This window comes from Acipenser ruthenus, chromosome 52 (assembly GCF_902713425.1).
Source record: "Acipenser ruthenus chromosome 52, fAciRut3.2 maternal haplotype, whole genome shotgun sequence".
NCBI lineage: Eukaryota > Metazoa > Chordata > Actinopteri > Acipenseriformes > Acipenseridae > Acipenser > Acipenser ruthenus.
In genome coordinates this window covers 2,735,894-2,758,390 of record NC_081240.1, presented here as the reverse complement: position 1 = coordinate 2,758,390, position 22,497 = coordinate 2,735,894, and the positions used below count along the sequence as shown (strand labels likewise).

Below are 22,497 nucleotides of genomic sequence, written 5' to 3'. Positions count from 1 at the left end.
GGGGCTCCTTTATAATGATCTTACTCAGCGCTGGGTATCACTGTCAGGGGGCTTAACTTACCAACGCCAAGCAGGAGCAGAGCCAAGAGAAACACCACAGCCTTCTTCAGGAAGTGACTCTGCCTGTGAACACACACACACACAGTGAGAACAGCGCCACCTAGTGCTCATGACAAACATCTACTAAACACAGTGAAAACAGCACCCCCTAGCGCTCATGACAAACATCTACTACACACAGTGAGAACAGCACCCCCTAGTGCTCATGACAAACATTTACTACACAGTGAGAACAGCACCCCTAGTGCTCATGACAAACATTTACTACACAGTGAGAACAGCACCCCTAGTGCTCATGACAAACATCTACTACACACAGTGAGAACAGCACCACATAGTGCTCATTACAAACATCTACTACACACAGTGAGAACAGCACCCCTAGTGCTCATTACAAACATCTACTAAACACAGTGAGAACAGCACCACATAGTGCTCATGACAAACATCTACTACACACAGTGAGAACAGCACCACATAGTGCTCATTACAAACATCTACTAAACACAGTGAGAACAGCACCCCCTAGTGCTCATGAGAAACATTTACTACACACAATGAGAACAGCACCACCTAGTGCTCATGACAAACATCTACTAAACACAGTGAGAACAGCACCACATAGTGCTCATGACAAACATCTACTACACACAGTGAGAACAGCACCACATAGTGCTCATTACAAACATCTACTAAACACAGTGAGAACAGCACCCCTAGTGCTCATGACAAACATCTACTACACACAGTGAGAACAGCACCCCTAGTGCTCATGACAAACATCTACTACACACAGTGAGAACAGCACCCCTAGTGCTCATTACAAACATCTACTACACACAGTGAGAACAGCACCCCCTAGTGCTCATGACAAACATCTACTACACACAGTGAGAACAGCACCCCCTAGTGCTCATGAGAAACATCTACTACACACAGTGAGAACAGCACCCCCTAGTGCTCATGACAAACATCTACTACACACAGTAAGAACAGCACCCCCTAGTGCTCATGAGAAACATTTACTACACACAGTGAGAACAGCACCCCTAGTGCTCATGACAAACATCTACTACACATAGTGAGAACAGCACCCCCTAGTGCTCATGACAAACATCTACTAAACACAGTGAGAACAGCACCCCCTAGTGCTCATGACAAACATCTACTACACACAGTGAGAACAGCACCCCTAGTGCTCATTACAAACATCTACTACACACAGTGAGAACAGCACCCCTAGTGCTCATGACAAACATCTACTAAACACAGTGAGAACAGCACCCCCTAGTGCTCATGAGAAACATTTACTACACACAGTAAGAACAGCACCCCTAGTGCTCATGAGAAACATCTACTACACAGTGAGAACAGCACTCCCTAGTGCTCATGACAAACATCTACTACACAGTGAGAACAGCACCCCCTAGTGCTCATGAGAAACATCTGATTGATAGTTCCCAGAAATGGCAGTATCTACTTTACATGATTATACGTATGTCAACAACAACAAGATCTGCATGTGGACTATTATAAAGGTTTATGTACTTGCAGCAGGAGGTGGATATGAAATATTTCAAACTCAGCCAGCAAAGAAAGTGAAAAAAGGTAAATATAAAAAAACAGAAAAAGAAAGAAAGAAAGAAAGAAAGAAAGAAAGAAAGAAAAAGGTTTTCATCCTGACCTGGTCAGTACAAACACGTCTAGCAGCGAGGCCCCACTGGTCAGACAGTACCAGGCCGTCCCCAGCCACCAGAACAGCATGCCCATCGCCTTGCCTGGTGGGGAAGAGAGAGAGAGAGACAAGGGTCAAAGTTCATGACTTAATTTAATCAAACATTCAAAATACAGTAATATCTGCTGGTGATTCAACCCTGGTCACATGAATCCTCAATATGTATTGTAATTTCCACATACTACCACTAGATGGGGCTGTCGCTCTACGTACTGTAGAGTTAGTTTGACCTTGCTTGATATAGCTCACCGTCTCATCCTATAAGCACATTATTAAATCAGGTACCTGGTAAGAGTAGGACATCCCTCAAAGCAAATCCCTGGGCTGTACCTGCATCAGACTGCTGTCGACCTAAAAAACACACACAGATAAAATCTCAGGGCAACAACACTATCTGATAACACAATACAATACAATACAATACAATACAATACAATACAGGGTGCCGTACGATACAAGCGGATACCTACTCAAGAGGTCCGAGTGACTACTCTGCTTGTATCTTACATGGCACCTTACGATATAGTTTTTATAATGTATAGCTATATAAAAATAATTAAACAGTGTAGCTAATTTTAATGTGACAATTCCCATCTGATACAAATCATCTGATACAAAGAAATTTCAGATGGCTGCATTGCATCAATATCAGTGTCTGCTGTATATTATAAAGACATTTCAGAGTGCTGTATCTCTTCAATATCAGGGTCTGCTATATATTATAAAGACATTTCAGAGTGCTGTATCTCTTCAATATCAGGGTCTAGTGCTATATATTATAAAGACATTTCAGATGGCTGTATCACATCAATATCAGGGTCTAGTGCTATATATTATAAAGACATTTCAGATGGCTGTATCACATCAATATCAGGGTCTAGTGCTATACATTATAAAGACATTTCAGATGGCTGCATTGCATCAATATCAGGGTCTGCTATATATTATAAAGACATTTCAGAGTGCAGTATCTCTTCAATATCAGGGTCTAGTGCTACATATTATAAAGACATTTCAGATGGCTGTATCACATCAATATCAGGGTCTAGTGCTATATATTATAACGACATTTCAGATGGCTGTATCACATTTATATCAGTGTCTAGCACATATTCTAAAGACAGTTTAGATGGCTGTATCACTTTATAACGTTTAATCTGACGTCAGGGCGTTCCCCCCCCTTCCTCACCGATGTAGTCTTCCTCTGACGAGTACCCTGAGGAGTTTCCGAAGGGGTCGATGTGGGGTGCGTGGCTCTCGTAGGTGGAGCTGCGGTTGCTGCTGGTGTCGCTCAGTGCTTTCCTGCTCGCTGGCACTCTGTCACTGTAGGCGTTGCTGTTGTAGAGGAGGCTGGAGGGAGGCAGCAGGTCCGAGGCTGGACTCGTGGACCCTGAAGAGGAGAGCAGTTTGTCTTTGCTGCTCCCCCTGGAACCTGGACTGCCGTTCCGCATGCTCACGTTGCTAACTATCAGGGAGGGAGAGACACAAGCTGATCAGGAGCAGAGCACTACGTGTGCATGTGAAACAAGCTGGAGAAGAGCAGAGTGTGCATGTGAAACAAGCTGGAGAAGAGCAGAGTGTGCATGTGAAACAAGCTGGTGAGGAGCAGAGTGTGCATGTGAAACAAGCTGGAGAAGAGCAGAGTGTGCATGTGAAACAAGCTAGAGAAGAGCAGAGTGTGCATGTGAAACAAGCTGGTGAGGAGCAGAGTGTGCATGTGAAACAAGCTGGAGAAGAGCAGAGTGTGCATGTGAAACAAGCTGATGAGGAGCAGAGTGTGCACGTGAAACAAGCTGGAGAGGAGCAGAGTGTGCATGTGAAACAAGCTGGTGAGGAGCAGAGTGTGCATGTGAAACAAGCTGGAGAGGAGCAGAGTGTGCATGTGAAACAAGCTGGAGAAGAGCAGAGTGTGCATGTGAAACAAGCTGGTGAGGAGCAGAGTGTGCATGTGAAACAAGCTGGAGAAGAGCAGAGTGTGCATGTGAAACAAGCTGGTGAGGAGCAGAGTGTGCATGTGAAACAAGCTGGAGAAGAGCAGAGTGTGCATGTGAAACAAGCTGGTGAGGAGCAGAGTGTGCATGTGAAACAAGCTGGAGAAGAGCAGAGCACTGCGTGTGCATGTGAAACAGCTGCTCAGTGTTAAATAAAACCAGCGATGGGGGTTTAGAAGCAAAAACAAATCGCAGTAGTTTTGCATCCCCTATAGAATGAACTCATCTTGCTTCATGAAGTCGAATGAAACCTGCTGAATAATGTTACATTACCGTATTGAATTACACACCGCTTTGTAGTTTTCCAAACACTGACAAAACTTGAAAATTGAAAATATGTTGCTTACTGTACAAGTTGCGCTGGGAGTCTCTTATTAACGCTGCCAAGAAGCAGTTCAAACTGACTGTTCTGCTGCAGTGCTCACACTTTATAAGATGCCTCTTTATACTATAAAGGAGGCTTGTGAGCCCAGGGGTTAAAGAAAGGGGCTTGATACCAAGAGGTTCAAATCCCGGCTCAGCCACTGACTCGCTGTGTGTGACCCTGAGCAAGTCACTTAACCTCCTTGTGCTCCGTCCTTCGGGCGAGGCGTAAAAACCGAGGTTTACTGTAAGTGACTCTGCAGCAGCAGTTGTGATGCATAATTCACCCGAGTCTCTAAGTCGCGCTGGATAAAAGCGTCTGCTAAATGACAAATTAATTAAGTAAACCAATCGTGGCTCCCATTTACCTATAATGTCATTCCACCTGCACTTGTTATAAGGTGACACACAAACAGCACGGACTTGTAACTCTAAGGTAATATACAAGGAGAGCCTTGTATATTACAGCTTGTTTTAATGTAAAACATCTTAATGTTTTGGGTAAAGACTATTACTACAAGTCCACATCATGTGCAGTATTCAGGGATTCAAACATTTAAACCTTTATCAAAGTTCCCTATAGTAAAATAATAGCAAAGTGTGAAAGCATGGTTAAGCATAGGTAAGCACTGTAAAGCCCAGAGAGCTATGGTAAAGCATATTTAAAAAACATGGCAAACCAGGGTATACTATGGTCAATGCAAAGTAAAAGCATGTGAAAACTGCAATGTTACAGCGCAAAAGTGCAGTGGTAAACTGGGAATGCTCTGAACAGCCGACTAGGAGAAACCAACAAAACTGCTTGGATTATAGACACACCCACCCCAGTTTTTGATGGGCTCCTCCAGGGCATCACTGGTGTAGCTGGCCAGTGATTCGTTGGAGGTGTAGGCGGAGTACTGGGGTGTCTGACGTTTAGTGGTGCTCTTCTTCTTAAATATCCTGTGCAGAAAGAGACAGGAAAGTGACAAAACATCAGGTGCTTTTAATAAGAGACAGTTACTGTCACAGGACAGCACAGCAAGGCTCTGTCAACCTTATATAGACACCACGCTGCTGTAGTTCTATACAGGGTTTTATATTAGTTATACAGTGTGGTCCCGCCAGCATTGCCCTGTGTACAGTACAGCACACAGCAGGCAGTGCCACCTGATCAGATCTTTTTAAAGGCATGTTGGGTAGGGTAGCTGCTGTAGTTCTAGAGGGTAGTACAGTGTTATGTCGTGTTGTTGCTCTATGTACAGCACAGCACACAGCAGGCAATGCCACAGGATCAGATCTTTTTAAAGGCATGTTGGGTAACTGCTGTAGTTCTAGAGGGTAGGACAGAGTTATGTCATGTTGTTGCTCTGTGTACAGCACAGCTGGTCGCTGCGGTACCTGACTGGGCTCTCTCTGTAGGACACAGGGTTCCCTGAAGCTGATCCGGTGGAGCTGTTGCTGATGGAATCATCCTCGCCCTGGTAGTACCTCCCCTTGACCAGGCGCTGGCTACGCCGGGACATCCTCGCGCTCTCCCCCTCTAACACACACTCTCCTCAGGAGGTCTGTATGCCTCTATCACACTGGAACCTGCAAATACAAACAAACAGACTCTCGGTAGCACCTCGAGAGGCACTTCTAGATCTCTTCTATCTACCCCTTCTACTATGCACTGGACTTCCCTGAGCCACGCACCACGTCACTGGATCCCCAAAACTAATGACATACAAAAGAGTGCTGAAGAGGACTGGAAATGTATCACCTGGTTTTGTAAAATTACAATAAGGTTACTCCTTTCAGTCCTGAATTGTTTTTGTCGATCTGAAAAACGGAACTCCTTTATTGAGTATGCATGAGAACAGGGCACAAAAAATGTATTTTGTTACAAGTATGTCAGTGGCATTGGAATTGGATCAGTAACATGAAGTGAATCACTATGACTTCCCCTGAATGCACATGGGAAAATATAAGGCAGACAGACAAGATTTCAAAGCGTCTCCACCATCCTTAAATGAAAACATTATGGAAACTTTACAAAATGAGAAACAAACTCTTAGGGAGTGCTGAAGACAACTCAGATTCTATTACTTAGCTGCTTGCTTCTGGTTTTTTAAAATGAACAGGAGTTCATTAAGGACTGGAGTAAACCCTTTGAAAATATGGCCCGTCAAGTTCAATAAGAACTCTCCTTCCTTTCTGAGCACACCATATGCCTCGCCTAAGGGGACAGAATCGGACTTGCTTTGTGTGTTAGATACTTCACTCAGCAGGCTACTCTGTGTGTTTATAACTCTGTGTAAATAAGTTCTTGCTACTTTCTGTTCTGAACTTTTACTCAGCTTCATTAGTGCCTGCTTGTTCTACTCTCTGCACAAAAGGTAGTGACTTGGGCTAACGTCAGCCACAGTGTTTAGGATGTTCTACTTCAACTGGACTTCTCTAAATGAATGTATGAGTTTTATGAATACACAGACAGACATATCCCCTTCAGTCACTGTGTGTACAATTGTACCAAGTTTCCTATCTATGTATCTATTTTATAATACATAGTTTTTCTCAAAGTAATGGCAGGACTTCTCGAACAAACTGTTTTAGTTTTTTTTTTTAATTTAATAAAGAGGACATATCCCGTGCTAAACAATGGGAAAATTAGGTGTCCGTAAAACTAAAGTGTGATATAGTATGTCCGCCTTTACTTTGTGTGGGGATCAGGCAATAGCAGAATTAAAAAGGAGTCAGACTGTCCCGTGGAACAGCTGATTAGGAAATGAGTTCAGACAAATCCTACTCCAATTAATCCTAACCTTCGTAACGTCCTGTCACGACCAAAGCCCCACGCCTCAACTGCTTCACACAATAACTCTTTCAAACAATGAAGTAAAACACTCAGTGCATTGTCCCAGCCAGCACAATAACCTGTATTGTATCTGTGTCTACACTGAATCCAATCAGTGCACTGCAACCTTGTACCAGAAACACTACTGCTGGACCAATGGGGTTTATTGGTATACAATAGCTAAGGCTGTATTTTTTTTTTCACAGTTAATCACAGATTTCCCTGGAACTTATCCATTGCTGTGTAATATGTAGTTCCCTGTGAAAATTCCTATTTCTAAAAGAATAGTGTAAATATACATATTTGTATCACTTAAAAATAAATACAGCAAACGTTTGTCTTATCGACGCACTACCTGCTACACTGAATTTAGGAACCTGGCAGCTGGTTTGGTTTGCCTCCTTCCGGTAAATGATTGAACACACACTGCATAGAGCTGCACGATGTCTTTAACATGTCTTCAACACAAAAAGACAGCAGCTGCACTGAAGATCGGAAATATTTCTGCTAAAGGTCTCTCTGTCTGGTACTAGAAGGGGAGATTTCATGTGTCTGTTGTTACTTTTACATTTATTTATTATTATTATTATTATTTATTTCTTAGCAGACGCCCTTATCCAGGGCGACTTACAATTGTTACAAGATATCACATTATTCATTATTTCACATTATACAGATATCACATTATTTTACATACAATTACCCATATATACAGTTGGGTTTTTACTGGAGCAATCTAGGTAAAGTACCTTGCTCAAGGGTACAACAGCAGTGTCCCCCACTGGGGATTGAACCCACAACCCTCCGGTCCAGAGTCCAAAGCCCTAACCACTACTCCACACTGCTGCCCTGTTTAATAACTCACTAACAGTGCAAGTAGAATGTCTTTAAAAGGTGGAACAAAATATTCTACAAATTACTGTTTTTCAGGTAAGCATTTCAATATTTAGGAACGTTTGTTTCAATAATTCCAGGTTTTACTACAAGCTTGTTTAGCCACAGTGTGTACAGGTAAGAAGCTCAGGTGTGTCTTATTATTAAACTCATAGTGCAACCAGGAATGGATCAAACTGCTTATTTCCATCATGCAACTAAAGAGTAGGGTGTATTTTCAAAACATTTTCTCCAGTCTCTAATTAACTCCTATTTGTTTTAAAGGAAGAAAATATCTACTGACTTTACAAAATGACTGTAGTATCAATCCTCTAAGCCAGGGGTGTCCAACCAATCACGGACCTGGAGGCCACTCCACTCCAGGTTTAACAGGAAAAATTAGATAATGAACTACTTCAGGGTCTGGATGGAGGTTTACTTGGTTCAGCTAAACAACTTAGAATAGGGCTGTAACAAAGACCAGGAGTGGAGTAGCCCTCCACGACCATGATTTTCCACCCCTGGTCTAAATTAACCACAAAAATAAAAATGTTGATTCAAGACTGGAGTGAATGCTTTGGGAACCCTCTGGGTCAATTGCAACGAACCTGCAGTTGGTACGGAGCTGCGTACAAGCTAGTACGGTACTATCTCAGGATCATCCCCAGCTGCGTACTAACTTAGTACCAATTGCAATGAAAAAAAGTTGCAGAACAAATTTGGGGACTAGCTGATCCCCAGGTTTAGTACTGTACTGAGGATGAAGCTTTGTTGGTGTGCTACCAAACAGGACCTGAAGAGGGGGCTCAAAATCTGAGGGATTTGATCCAGCAAGCTAATTCTATTTTAAGAGTGTTATTTTTCGTTAACGAAGCTGTGTTGGAGGATAAACAAAACTTTTATTAGTCCTCATTGTTTAATGTGGGAGAGAGGCGGTGCAGAGACAGGAGATGCAGGGAGAGCAGGGACAGTGTGCAGCTACCATGAATGGGTTGAGCTGTACACCAGCAAGCTCTTCCTCATTTTGAGAAGAAAATGTTAGATCTGTCAGAGAAAGAACACTATTTAAAAAGTTATTACTGGGACAGGAAGTAAGAGATAAATGTTTCTTCGAGGAGAAGTTAAACGTATTAAAACAAAAGCAGAAAGCGCACAAATACAAAGAATTGTATTATCTTACAAAATTACAACTGCTTAAAAGTGACAAAAAGCGTTGGCTCCGGTGATGTTGAAAACTGACACAACTCCCAACCCCCATGTAGCAAATTTACTTTTCAAATGACTGCTTATGAGCAGCAGTAGCCGGATGTGTAATGCTGCTTGGTATAATGATGGGGGCCCCTAAGTTCATCATGCACATGGTTTTTTTTCAGAATGAGATCCCATCCCAGGCACCGACACACTTAGGTGTTGTGTCTATTCTAAACATTGAATGTCATATTGGCCCCAATTTAAAAATGTACTACATGTACACAAAACCAAAATATTTACAAGGGGAGAACTTTATCAAGAAGACCTTGTAGCAGAGCTGCATTCAGTCCGGTTCGTTTGCCCCTTTAAATGACAGACCCGACACAGACTTGAAGTTTAGTGCTGACGTGCACTTCTAATAATACCAAAAATAAACAAAACGAAAACAAAACAAGCTCTCTTGGAGCACTACCTACACATGTCAGGAACCTCCCTGAATAACAGGACAGGTAAGCTGTTTATCGGCTGACAAAACACAGCACACAGTTTCACAAAACACCAAAAACAAAAGGCTTCACACAGTACCTTTGAATACGATTGCGCACACTATCAATTGTGCTTCTTCACACAGCACAGCCCTGAATGAGCTACCTCTGGGGCCTATATGCCCCAGAGAAACAGGTATAGGCAGCTGGCTCTAATTTACAATAATGAGGCCAACTGCCAAAACAACAAAACAATTAAATTAAATTAAATCACACACACATTTGCACGTGTGTTTGGCAGGGACGATTTTAAACCACTCACCCCCCCCAGCCCCCAACCCCCAACCCCCGCCCCCCGCCTTGCTACAATACATAGCCTAAAATGTTATCAATGAATGGGGAGGAATTCATTTTTTTTCTTAAACTTTCCATTAGTCAGTGGTACAGTTTTTGGAACCAGTAAACTGTGATACAGATGTTTGTAATCCAAAATATTCAATATGTAATCCAGTAGTCCATAGCAATACCACAAGAACTGCTGACCTATATTATTATTATTATTTATTTATTTCTTAGCAGACGCCCTTATCCAGGGCGACTTACAATTGTTACAAGATATCACATTATTTTTACATACAATTACATTATTTTTTTTTTACATACAATTACCCATTTATACAGTTGGGTTTTTACTGGAGCAATCTAGGTAAAGTACCTTGCTCAAGGGTACAGCAGCAGTGTCCCCCACTGGGGATTGAACCCACAACCCTCCAGTCAAGAGTCCAGAGCCCTAACCACTACTCCACACTGCTGCCCGTATATTATTATTATTATTATTATTATTATTATTATTATTATTATTATTATTATTATTATTTTTTATTTCTTAGCAGACGCCCTTATCCAGGGCGACTTACAATCGTAAGCAAATACATTTCAAGTGTTACAATACAAGTAATACAATAATTATACATAATGAACACACACAGTATGTAAATATGTGTTTCATATGTAAAATATAGGTAAACTATACAGATTTTTGGTTATGAATAGTTCAGTTACATAAAAGCTGTCAATACATTTGGGGATTTTTCACATTTGTTCCAGTTAGTACGGTACTATAAATCTTTGGTTCATAGAAATTGTTAGACTAACTTAGTCCTGTGCTTTAGTATCCTCAAGAAGGCAGCAGCAGTTACTTTGGGTTCGTTGCAACTGAAAACATTTTTAATACGCAGCTGGGGACTATCTTGAGCTGCCAAGTTCATTGTAATTGGTATTTAAGTTGTGTTCTAGTTTAGTACAGACCTCCATACTAACCATGGGATCATCCCCAGTTAATATGCTGCTTTCAGTTTGTTGCAATTGACCCTCAGGATCTAGCATGTGTGTGTGTGTGTGTGTGTGTGTGGTTGTGTGAACGCATGACAGCGACTTGTGATCTTTCTGGTTGAGAGGGAGGTGAGAACTCATCTTCTATTCTTAGTGTTACTACAGCCCTGCTTCTGCTTTCTCACATCCGAAACGCACCCACCACTGCAAAAACATTCCCCTCACTGCTTCTGAAACATTAAAAAAATCTATAGGGTTTAAAAAAAAACAGCTCTGGAGAGCTGGAGAATCAACACCAATTGACGGCTTTCCTCCCTCTTCATCCCGAGCGCTTCAAACACCTCTCTGAAGAGTCCCTTCTGAAGCACTTGAATCCTGACCTGCTCTCCGGCGGTGTGTTTAACAGCGAGGGGCACGGATCGGATTAGCGAAGAGCAGTAATTACACTACTCTCCTAAATAACACCCTCTGTGCTCAGTCTTTCATATGCAATTAAACTGTTGATGCCGTTTCGACCCTGTGCGTACGAAAGCTAATCTGTGTGGGTAGTGGCCTACTTTTAACAGCAAAGGGTTGGAGTAATTCATAGCAATAGCTTACATTATAACTTCTACTAGAAGGAAGGTGAGAGCCTATGGCACTAGCTATAGGATTCCAGACTATTAGGTACAATATTTATCTAATAAGTGACGTCACTGCAAATACCCCAACACAGCGATGATGGAACCAATTAGATGAATATCAAACCCAATACCTTGGAATCAGCTTATTTATCTTAGTATTTTATGGAAATTAAATTAATTTGGTTATTTTGTAGGCCTAATTGATGGGTAGGAGTTAGTGAAAAAGAAAGTTTCTAGTGCTAAAGGGTACAGGGATGGGAAAATGCTCCTATTGCATAGCAGTTTGATCCATTACTGGTTTTACTAAGAGTTTAATAAGACACTCTTGAGTTTGTTGCCTATGCACACTGGGGCTAATCAAGCTTGTAGCAAAACCTGGAACAGGTGAAACTGCTGTGCAATAGGAGTCTTATTCCCATCCCTGGTGTAACAGGCAGTATTGTGTGATGTCGGTGTGGCAAAGGGTAAAACCTCTATAACTGTAAATGCAGAGGCTCTTTTGCACAGCGGTTAAGGCCTGCGGTGCGCGGCGTCACCGGTTCACGCCCAGTTTACCATCAGAGCTGTTTGTCTTTTTCTTTTTTTTTTTTATAAATTTGGAAGTGCCCAATTAATTTTTATTTCAACCTGGCCCACCACTGCCACCCCCGCGCTGACTCAGGAGAGACGAAGACGGACACATGGGCCCTCCGAAACGTGCTCCGTCAGCCGTCCGTTTCTTTTCACCCTGCAGGCTCGCCATGCAGCCGCCAGAGGATCACGCATCTCTGGGCAATTTACAGGCAGGCCGGCAGGCGCCCGGCCAGTCCACAGGGGTCGCTGGTGCGCGGTGAGCCGAGGACACCCTGGCCGACCTAACCCCTCCCCCACCCAGGCAGCGCTCGGCCAATTAACATGCACCACAAAAATCAAATAAATGTTGTTACAACAATCTGATGCATGCAGACAATTACATCACACATAAAACACTAAAATCCCATTTAATGCAATGACAAGATTACAAATCATCTTTATACTCAAGTATATTTAATATCTCAATTGCAGTCAAAGATAAACAGAAAGCATTATAAGCAAACCAGCAAACTGTTATTATTATTGCAGATGTTTTTTGACCGGATTAGGGAAGATGCTGTTTCACTGTGCTTGTATATGAGTCTCTCAAGGGTTAAGAGCCATTTCCTGTCTGCACCAGCAATTTGTGTCACACTTTTTATTTGTGTTTTCGTGCTACATGCCTGTCGAAGAGGAAGCTGGTTTGCATTGTGGTTTGTTGGGCAGGTCTTTGCAGAGACATGCAGTGTCTCAGTCTGGCTGCGCATCACTGGAGTTTATCTGATCCTTTTCAAACGCTCTTTTGGATTAGAATTGGAATCAGGCACCGTGACATGTGAAGATGATCAGGGTTATATAGACTAACAGAGAGAGATAACGGGGGTAGAGAGGGAGGGGAAGAGAAAGATAAGAGAGGGGAAGATAGAGGGAAGGAAGAGAAAGAAATGAGAAGAGAGGTGGGGAGGGGGAGAGAGAGAGAGAGAGAGAGAGAGAGAGAGAGAGAGAGAGACAGAGAGAGAGAGACTCACAAGTCCCACACAGACGGCACTATGAAAAGCTGTTTAATTTCCCAGAAGCCTTCAGTCAAGGCAGGGGGCGACGTCCCTTTCCTGTTTTTTTTTTTTTTTTAATAAGATTGACACAGACTTCTTCTTCCAGAAGACACTGCACTCTGGCCCGGTTGCTGCCAGTGCTGGGAACCAACAACTTATTCAACAGCCAACACACTGGGATTCAAATTGAACCCTCAGCAAGCACTTCAATCTGATAAAGGAAGGGAGCTCTACTGAGAGTTGTTGCCCATAGGAAAATGTTTTACAATGAGGAAGTGAGGTGGGGAAGCATATTAACGTTGCACAGTGCTCAGGCATTGTGCAGTGAAGCAGGTGCAACAATAATATGCTTCCCCGCTCCACTCAGCCCTGATGAGTCTTAAATATTAAAGCAGAACAGACAATATAGAATCAAGCAAAACAGACAAAAGGAAATGAAACAGGTGCGAAAATATAAGATGAGTTACTGTATTCCTTTATTAACTTACTTCCTTTCTGTTTAAACATAAGATTGTTATGGAATGACTACTGGGTCATTCTGTGTCAACTCAACCAGAGCTTCCTACCTCAACATTTTGATTTATATTTTGTGTAGTGGAAGATACAGGTCAGGTATGAAACCAGGCCAGATATTTAAGCTCATATGAAGATTTTGGAGTGATTTTGAGGATCTATAAATAATATAGACAGTCTGTCGCCCTATGAATGCTTCTGTACAGATAGCCAGGGAGGTCTGTAGAATTCATGGAAATGAAGTACCACCAGTATTTCTGTGCAGCTGGAGGCCTTAAAATTGAAAAATTGTCCAATTGTCAAATTCCTGAGTGATTTTTAAGTGCATGTTCCTTCTAAAGTTTCTGTATGCAGCTCTGCTACTGTCTGCCTACTTTACTGTCTGATTTAATGACCCCACAAAAAGGCTTCAGGGTTAAAGTACTGAATATGGCCCCATCTTTGAAGGGCTGAAACCATAAAATGTGTATAAATAAATAAATAAATCCATAAAACTAAAACCATAAAATGTTTATATGTAAATAGTTTGTCACGGGGCTACAGAGGTACTGTTCAACTCTTACTTCTTCTTTGTTGCCATCTTTAAAAATGGATTCTAGCAAAGTTCTGAATCAAGCATTCATGGGTTACAGATGAGCGCCTGAAGGACTTGTGGTGAAATAATTCACTTGACTACCTGACTATCTGTACAGAAGCATTCATCGGGCTAATGACATTCTACATATAATATTTAGATCCTCAAAATCACTCCAAAATGAGACACTGCCGTGGTTTCATACCTGACGCATCTTGCACTAAAATATAAGCAAAATCGAAATCTTGAGGCAGGGATTTTCCTCGATTTTGGTTGATTTGACACGGAAAGCCCCTACTGGTATTTATAAACAAATTATTATTGCCAAAACAACAGTGTGCAGCGATGTGAAAAGACAAGGAAGCAGGGAGCAAGGATTTTACTGCAAACACCACCTCACTCAATTCAATGTGTCTTGAGACGAGTCCGCCGTGTAAATCTGCTTTTCAAGAAAACTGATAATTCAGGACTGCTCTTATAAAAGTTTACCACGTTTGCTTTCCCCGCGGTTATACTGTGGGTTTCCCAGAGTGCACCCTGGTTTGCCAGGTTTCTTAATATGCTTTGCTATTCATTACGTCGCTTACATCTTTGATCCTGATCGATCATTTGAGACTCATATTAGGGAAGTTACTAAAGTATCTTTTTACCATTTGAGAAATATAGCCACACTTAGACCAATTACTTCCGTATCTGATGCCGAGAGACTAATGCATGCCTTTGTTTCATCTAGAATTGATTATTGTATTGCACTTTTTTGCTGGTATCCCAAAACGTGTGGTGTCTCGCTTGCAGCTTGTTCACAATACTGCCGTTAGAATCCTGACTAAAACCAGGAAAAGTGAACATATTACCCCTGTTTTGGTCTCTTTACATTGGCTCCTTGTGCAGTATAGAATTGATTTTAGATTTTGCTGCTAACTTACAAGGCCCTGAATGGATTAGCACCCAGTTATTTGCAGGAGTTACTGACCCCGTATCTTCCAAACCGCACAGGAGATCACAGGATGCAAGGTTGCTGGTTATTCCTAGGGAGGTAGGGCTTTTTTTTGTAGAGTTTCTAAATTATGGAATGCTCTGCCTTCGTTTGTCAGGGAAGCTGGGAGCGTTACAGTTTTCAAGTCAGGGCTAAAAACGCACTTTTATAAAATGGCTTTCTTATCTTAGTGGGTTTTAATGTAACTTTATAATTGCTGGTTTTCTATTATTATTATGTGTATACTGTTGTTTAAATCTGTTATTTAAATGGTCTGATTGTGGCAGTTGTATGTGTGTCATGCTATACAAATGTATTGTGGTTGGTTCTTTTTTCTGCTATGTACTGTACAGTGCTTTGTGAGATTTTTGTATAAAAAGCGCTATATAAATGCAATAAATAAATAAATGTTTTATCATGCTTTCACTGCGCTTCATTACACTTTGCTATGCTTTTACTATGGCAAACTTGTATAAGGGTAGCACTGCACTGAATTGTCTTTTAATGGTCCTGGTAATTAAAATGCCTGGTTCTGAGGAGCAGACGATCTATTCAGACAGTCTTATCCAGATATTACGTTCCAGATATTATCTCCTTAGAGCCAGCCCAGTCCTCCAGTACTGACTGAACATTAAAACCTGGAGCTCTAAGGATACCAAGAGGTCTCCAGTTCAAATTCTGACTCAGCCATGACTCACTGTGTGTTACCCTCCTTGTGCTCCGTCCTTCAGATGAGGGGTAAAACAAAAACGTCCTATTGGAAGTGACTCTGCAGCAGGAGTTGTTGATGTCCACCCCCTAGTCTCTGGAAGTCACTTTGGATAAAAGCTTCTGCTAAATGACTAATTCATAATTAATTAATATGCAATGTGCAAGGAATGTCCAAACCAGGTTCCTGCACTTGTATTAGCAGTACTAACGAAAATGAAAGTGTGACTGCTCACTTAGCATGAACACAAACAGAATGAAAACGCCTTCTATTCATTTTACCATCCGGAAATATTCTGGACAGTTATCTGTCAGAAACATTTTCAACCCAAAACCAAGTGTGGTGGAAACTGGTGTGATCCTATTTCCAAGCTGCTGGCACGGCCGCGTGGTGTGCAGGAGGAGGAGTCATACAGTCAGGGGAGAGCAGGGGTCCCCAAGGGTCTCCCCTGGTAAAGGCACGGTCGTGTGGTGTGCAGGAGGAGTCATACAGTCAGGGGAGAGCAGGGGTCCCCGAGGGTCTCCCCTGGTAAAGGCACGGACGTGTGGTGTGCATAGGGGAGTCACACAGTCAGGGGAGTGCAGGGGTCCCCGAGGGTCTCCCCTGGTAAAGGCACAGCCACGTGGACAGTGAATCTAAATAAGTTCCAAGCTATAAAGTGACTTCCTGTTCCCGCAGCTTAATATAAACTAAAGCGACTTCCAGATGCTACCTGCAGCAGTGGGGCTCCAGTGCCAGGTGTGTGCTCTGTGGGGCTCCAGTGCCAGGTGTGTGCTCTGTGGAGTCACTACAGAGGGTCTTCTTGACACAAGCAGCAGTACAAAGCCGACAGGCAAAAATGCAGTTGCAGGAATGTGCAGTTTCTAGTACAATGCATTCTGCCACTGGTGCAGCCACACTTTGTCGAAAAGGCCCCAGCCCTCAAGAAGTATTGCTACAAAATAACGGTCTTGCAAAACCGCAACTCTATACCGACCACAGTCTGCAAGAAAAACTAGAGGCAGAGCGAGAGAGAGAGAGAGAGGGGATGGCAACTTCCTGAACCCAAAGATGTGCCAAGCGGGTGTGCCAGCTACAGCAGTGGCACGCAATGCTACCGACAGCATTACATAAAACACACGCACATTTAATAAAGCGCGGCTTCTGCTGAAGTATATCGCAAGCATACGAATCACCGAATGAACTGCAATGCTCAATACGCTCACATCAGCTTCCAAAATACCGCATTTATTTCAACACGCCCTGTTACAAAACACAATTGCACAAAAGATGATGGCATAAAAAAGAAGAAATACATTTCTTTCTTTCTGCCACGCCCACCACCAGACAAAAGATCCTAGTCTTTTCCAACTCTGTTCACAATACTCCCGGGTACAGTATTTACTTTTAACAGAAGTGCAAATGGGAGTAGTCACTGAAAAAAGCAAGCATTGACATATATATATATATATATATATATATATATATTTATCTCTCACTCACACACACACACACACACACACACACACACACACACACACACACAATGCAATACTGTACTACCATACCAAACAAATATTAATGCTTTTTTCGTTCGTTTTAGAGAGGGTCCCGAATGACAAGTCCCGGCACAACCCGTCAATATGATGACTATATTATACCCAGAAGCTATGTTTACTGGCTCTTTAGCTACAGACAGTACTAGAGCACGTGCCTAAACATATTTTGCAACTAGTTTTACATATTTCATAACAATTGCAACTACAGAATAACTTGGCCGCGCCGGTAGTTTTACCGTGAATGCTCTCTCTTCTCTTCTTCCTGTACGGCTCTCCCTCCTTGCGTGTCTCCGAAGATATATTTCTTCTCTTGATAAATAAAGTGATGCTTTGAAGTATAAAGCTTTGCTTGAGCCGGTGTGCGAGCCTCGCTTTATATAAATCTGTCTCTGTGTAACAATCAGACCGGCTCAATTGCAATACCTTTGCCCGCTGCTTTGGCGTTCCTTGTATTGCGGGGCTCTCCCTGTGCAGTAACACGTTCTGTACGATATCCGGGTCGACGGTGCTGCAACAGCGCTGCAAGTCTCTCCTATTCTCTCTCCGTCTCCGAAATGAATCTAACCCGAAGCATGCCTGGCTCTGTATGGAGCCAGTCCGCGTCCAGTCTCCCTCGCGTGGGCACTAGGTGGTATTGCAGTCAAGTAAACCGGAGCACATTGCTGTCAGAGCAAAACCACAACAAGCCCTTTCAACTGGGGCGTCACCGCGTCTGTCATAATACTGGTGACGTCATAGCATAGTGCTGTATTTCAAATTACAAATGGGGTTCATCTGTATAAAAATTAACAAAACATAAAGGCCATATGCATGTGCAATAAGTGAAATTAGCCGTATCTATTACTATATTTCCATCTTATCATTAGTATACTCACATCTCCCAGGTGAATGAACGGGGTGGATATCATCATAACCGTCAAATGTTTTCTACATTTTAAAAGGTCCCGGAATAAATAAATTGAATTTCTTCTGCAGACAGAGAGACAGATATGGTTCAAATGAAGGTCTGTGATACAGCCAGTCAAACTACTGCAAATCCGATTGTGATGAAACGGATGACATCAGGCTATTCCACCTCCTTGGAGACAGAAAGATAGTCAGTGTCGCTTTATTATTAGTATTATTATAAATGCTTATAACAATAACGATAATGTATGTTTCTAGATGTTGAGAGTGTATACTCGCGCACTCTTTGCGGTGGTAGGAAATATACTCTCAATTTGATCAGAGGGGGCCAACAAATACTTAGAAACGTATTATACCATTAAAACTAAATACAAACCAGATGAAACCGCCATATTGACGCGTTCTGATTATATAGATCCTGTTGTGGTTTAAACGTATCGAATGCTTATAAATGACATGATTATAAATGTAGTGGCTGCTAATAGCGGGGACTTGACTTATGAAATATAAATACTGTACACACACGAGCACTTAACAATCCAATTATGACTGAGCCAGCTCAGATAAATGTTATATATCACATTTTAAAATTAATTCCATAACTCATCGGTCTGCCCTTTTGTACTGCCACACACAGACTGGTTCTTAATAGAATAATAATAATAATAATAATAATAATAATAATAATAATAATAATAATAATAATAATATATTAGCTCAAAGAGCATATATATAAAGCTTATATAAAGGCCTATATCTTGGAAACCAAACACTGTTTTTGGTGTATTTGACTAAACACACACACACACACACACACACACACACACACACACAGCTGCTCGGACGACTCTCCTACCTGCTGTACCCGTAATTTTCTTGGGTCGTCCACTTCTTTCAAGCGTTTCAGTTGAATTTGTTCTGTGGTGCTTCTTGATTATTGTTCTGATTGTGGATTTTGGTATTTCATGTTTCTTTGATTCTGTTCTGTAGCCGTTTCCTTTGTTGTTAGCTTGTTACTATTGCTTTTCTCTAACGTGAATCCAACTCCTTTGTCTTGACTACCACTGCTGCGTTGCACAATTTTTATGTAAACGTGCCAGTATTTGTGTCATGAACACATATTTACAATTGCGTAAGTGGTTATAAACGACCATAAATGGTGTATTTTGGTCTTTGCTATCTGAATTACTGGCTAATGTTCACTAAATGACACAAAATGATTAAACAAGCATTTATTTCACGACGTTCCGGACCAAAGCAGTTCTTTAGCTGTGTAGAAAGAAAAGTAAACACAGCGCAGTAAACTTGTGATTTTTCAAGGCACAACTGTCATTTTCTTTTCATTTTCCTACACTGCAGTTATACTTCCTTTCCAACCTACAGCGACGCCTGGTGGTACGAGATGTGAATTGCGCCCTATTGGCAATACAGTACTCACTTATACAGCATATTGATGTTATTCTGAATAGCCCGTTTATTTTTAAACATCAATTTTACAAACCATTACATCTTTATTTTTGTTGACAAACTCCCATTCCTTCACCTTTTTCATAGTCTCATTTTAATTTGTTTGTTTAAACGTGTTACATAGAGCAGCAGTGCGCAAACTTTTTATATAGCGTCCCCTTTTCTTAGCATACAAATTGCAACGGCTTATTTGAAAGGTAAGAACTTGGACTAATTAAGCTAATTGTGGGAGTCTGAAAACAACTCCCCAGTAATGTTGTTGACGCCGACACCCTGGGATCCTTCAAGAAGCTGCTTGGTGAGATTTTGGGATCAATAAGCTACTAACAACCAAACGAGCAAGATGGGCCGAATGGCCTCCTCTTGTTTGTAAACTCCCAGGGCTGGCCGTGTAACAGCTGGCACAGGGTCGAAAACCTGATTCTCCTGGGCCACTTGGGGGCCACTAGGAGAACTGATGATTCCTCTAACCGTACCTTTTCGAGAAAGGCCGTGAGCAGCGGTATAGGCGAGAAAGCGTACAAAAACACTTTGGGCCATTCGTGCGCTAGGGCGTCTACCCCGTGTGGACCGCCTAAGCGGAGGAGGGAGTACCATGGGGGGAGATGTGTCATCTCTGCCGAGGCAAAGAGATCGACCTGCGCCTTCCCGAACAGTTCCCAAATGCACTCCACTATCCGAGGGTGGAGTCACCACTCTGACGGATGCAGACTGCTCCTGGAGAGGAGGTCCGCTGCCCAGCTCACCGCTCAGGGAAAGTGTGTCGCCCATAGGGACAGCAAGTTCCTCTGAGTCCATGTCAATAGCCTGAAGGCCATGCGATGCAACCCCGGGAACTGTAGGCCACCCTGGTGGTTTACATACGCCACCACTGTCGTGTTGTTCATCCGGATCAACACATGTGTACTGCTCATCATTGGGAGGAAGTGGTGGAGAGCAAGGGAGACCGCTTGCAACTTCAGCATGTTTATGTGCAGGGATGTCCAGCGGTCCGGCCAGGATCCGTGTACTCCTCTGCCTTCCCAGACCGCCCCCCAACCCAAATTGGAGGCGTCTGTTGTCACCACTTGGCAGTTTAACACTACTCCCATCCGCACACCCTCGCGCAGGTGAGAGGTCGTCCTCCACCAGCGTAGGGCTGCCAAGCACGCGTGAGACACAGTCAGCAGACGGTGTCTGTTGTGCTTGGCATTGAAGTGGAACGCAATGAGTCGCGCTTGTAGTGGGTGCCAAGCAGACCCAGCTGAATGGCCGATATGGCTGCAGCTATCAGACCCAATAGTTTCTGGCACAATAGGAGGGTGACCTGCGATCCCTGTTGAAACAGGGAGAGGCAACCTTGGACAACTGCAACTCTGTCGTCCGACAGGTATGCGCGCATCGTATTGGAGTCCAGCCGGAGCCCCAAGTACGGAATGTGACGGTGCCGCCATCTTTTTTGGGTACCAGGGAGCATCGTGGCCACCTGCTGGGACGCCTTGCATTCCCGGTGGGATCTCTGTAAGATCTCCTCCACAGCTGGCCCAAAGGTATGTCCTGGGGATATAGGCGCGTCTAGCAGCGTGGCCTTATCCGCATCAGGAACTTGCCCTTGGAGACAGGAGATCTGTAGCAGCATGCTGGACAGGAGACATAGCACTGTGGCCACCGGCTCAGGGAGCGGGGCATCGCGCAATACACCGTCCAAATAAGCCGTGAGCACACTTGTCGTGTTTGACAAGCGAGTTGTCTACGCTTCTGCTGCATAAGCCCGCTTGAGATGAGTTTCCCTCACCCTGAATTGAGGGTTCAGGAACGCTGGGTCTCTAGCCAACCCACCCTCCGGCGGGGCCTTAACCAGGGCCGCGATGGTGGACTCTACCGGGGGGAACCCCGCAAGGCCAAGCTTTTCCACGTCTTCTAGAGAGGCAAGCAGTGTGTCCTGTTTTAACATGCTAGGACCTGAGGCCGGACGATCCCAGGAGGAGCGTACCTCCTCCATGAAGCAGCCTATCAGCAGCTCTGGTATAGAGAGCTCAGTAATACCTACCCAATGGGCAGGCATATCTCATACGTAATGTCATTGGTGGTCGTCTTCTCTTTCAGGGAACCAGGGTTACGGTAAGTAACCTAACGTTTTCAGCAGCCAGCCGACACCGATGCTTGAAAGACTTTTATTAGTCAACAAGAAAATGTAATCCAAGAAAACTAAATTATACTTGGCTCTGGTAAAATCTTATCTAACAGAGGTCGGAGAGCACAGAAATCCAGAAGAAATACCTGTGTCCGAGCTTTACTCACACCTGGCAAATTTAATTTTCTGCATAATGGAAAAAGACATCACAATGTGAATCTGGCATTAATTCATACACTCCTATAATTGGCAGATGCTTTTATCCAAAGCGACTTACAGAGACATGGGGGTGAACTCTGCTCATCATCAATTGCTGCTACAGTCACTTACAATAGGACCTCGGTTTGACGTCTCATCTCTTTCTTACACACAGCATGCAAATCACCTCCGGTCCCAAATGTATTTTCAACCAGGCAGTCACGGTCCAACTCTACAATCAATCAATCCGATGAAGTGATCTTTGACACAGGCAGTGACTCTGGTTAAATGCTGATGTTGTGAATAAGTTTCTCTGTAATGTGTTGTGGAAAATCCTGACCAGTCTATAATATATAATATAATTTATTGAGGTAAACTACAGAGTATATTATGTAGCTAGAATCACAGTAACATAATATCTGACCAAA

The 22,497-nt window shown here is 42.9% G+C and overlaps 1 protein-coding gene across 5 annotated transcripts in view; it reads right to left on the bottom strand.

Annotated features, from left to right (window-relative positions):
- The window catches only part of LOC117965690 (SUN domain-containing protein 2-like), a 37,170-nt gene extending 17,542 nt beyond the window's left edge, over positions 1 to 19,628 (bottom strand). The window contains exons 1-8 of one of the 5 annotated variants that reach the window (XM_059016146.1): positions 19,148 to 19,628; positions 18,261 to 18,354; positions 5,530 to 5,721; positions 4,973 to 5,091; positions 2,985 to 3,260; positions 2,081 to 2,146; positions 1,745 to 1,838; positions 62 to 123 (exon numbers count right to left, since the gene is read on the bottom strand). In XM_059016146.1, the coding sequence (XP_058872129.1) occupies positions 62 to 123; positions 1,745 to 1,838; positions 2,081 to 2,146; positions 2,985 to 3,260; positions 4,973 to 5,091; positions 5,530 to 5,654 (742 nt within the window). In that variant the 5' untranslated portion in view covers positions 5,655 to 5,721; positions 18,261 to 18,354; positions 19,148 to 19,628. Of the gene's footprint in view, positions 1 to 61; positions 124 to 1,744; positions 1,839 to 2,080; positions 2,147 to 2,984; positions 3,261 to 4,972; positions 5,092 to 5,529; positions 5,722 to 17,621; positions 18,053 to 18,260; positions 18,355 to 19,147 lie in introns of those variants that run through there. The other 4 variants (XM_059016145.1, XM_059016144.1, XM_059016147.1 and 1 more) reach the window with 4 other exon arrangements.
- Between the last annotated feature and the right edge of the window lie 2,869 nt (positions 19,629 to 22,497).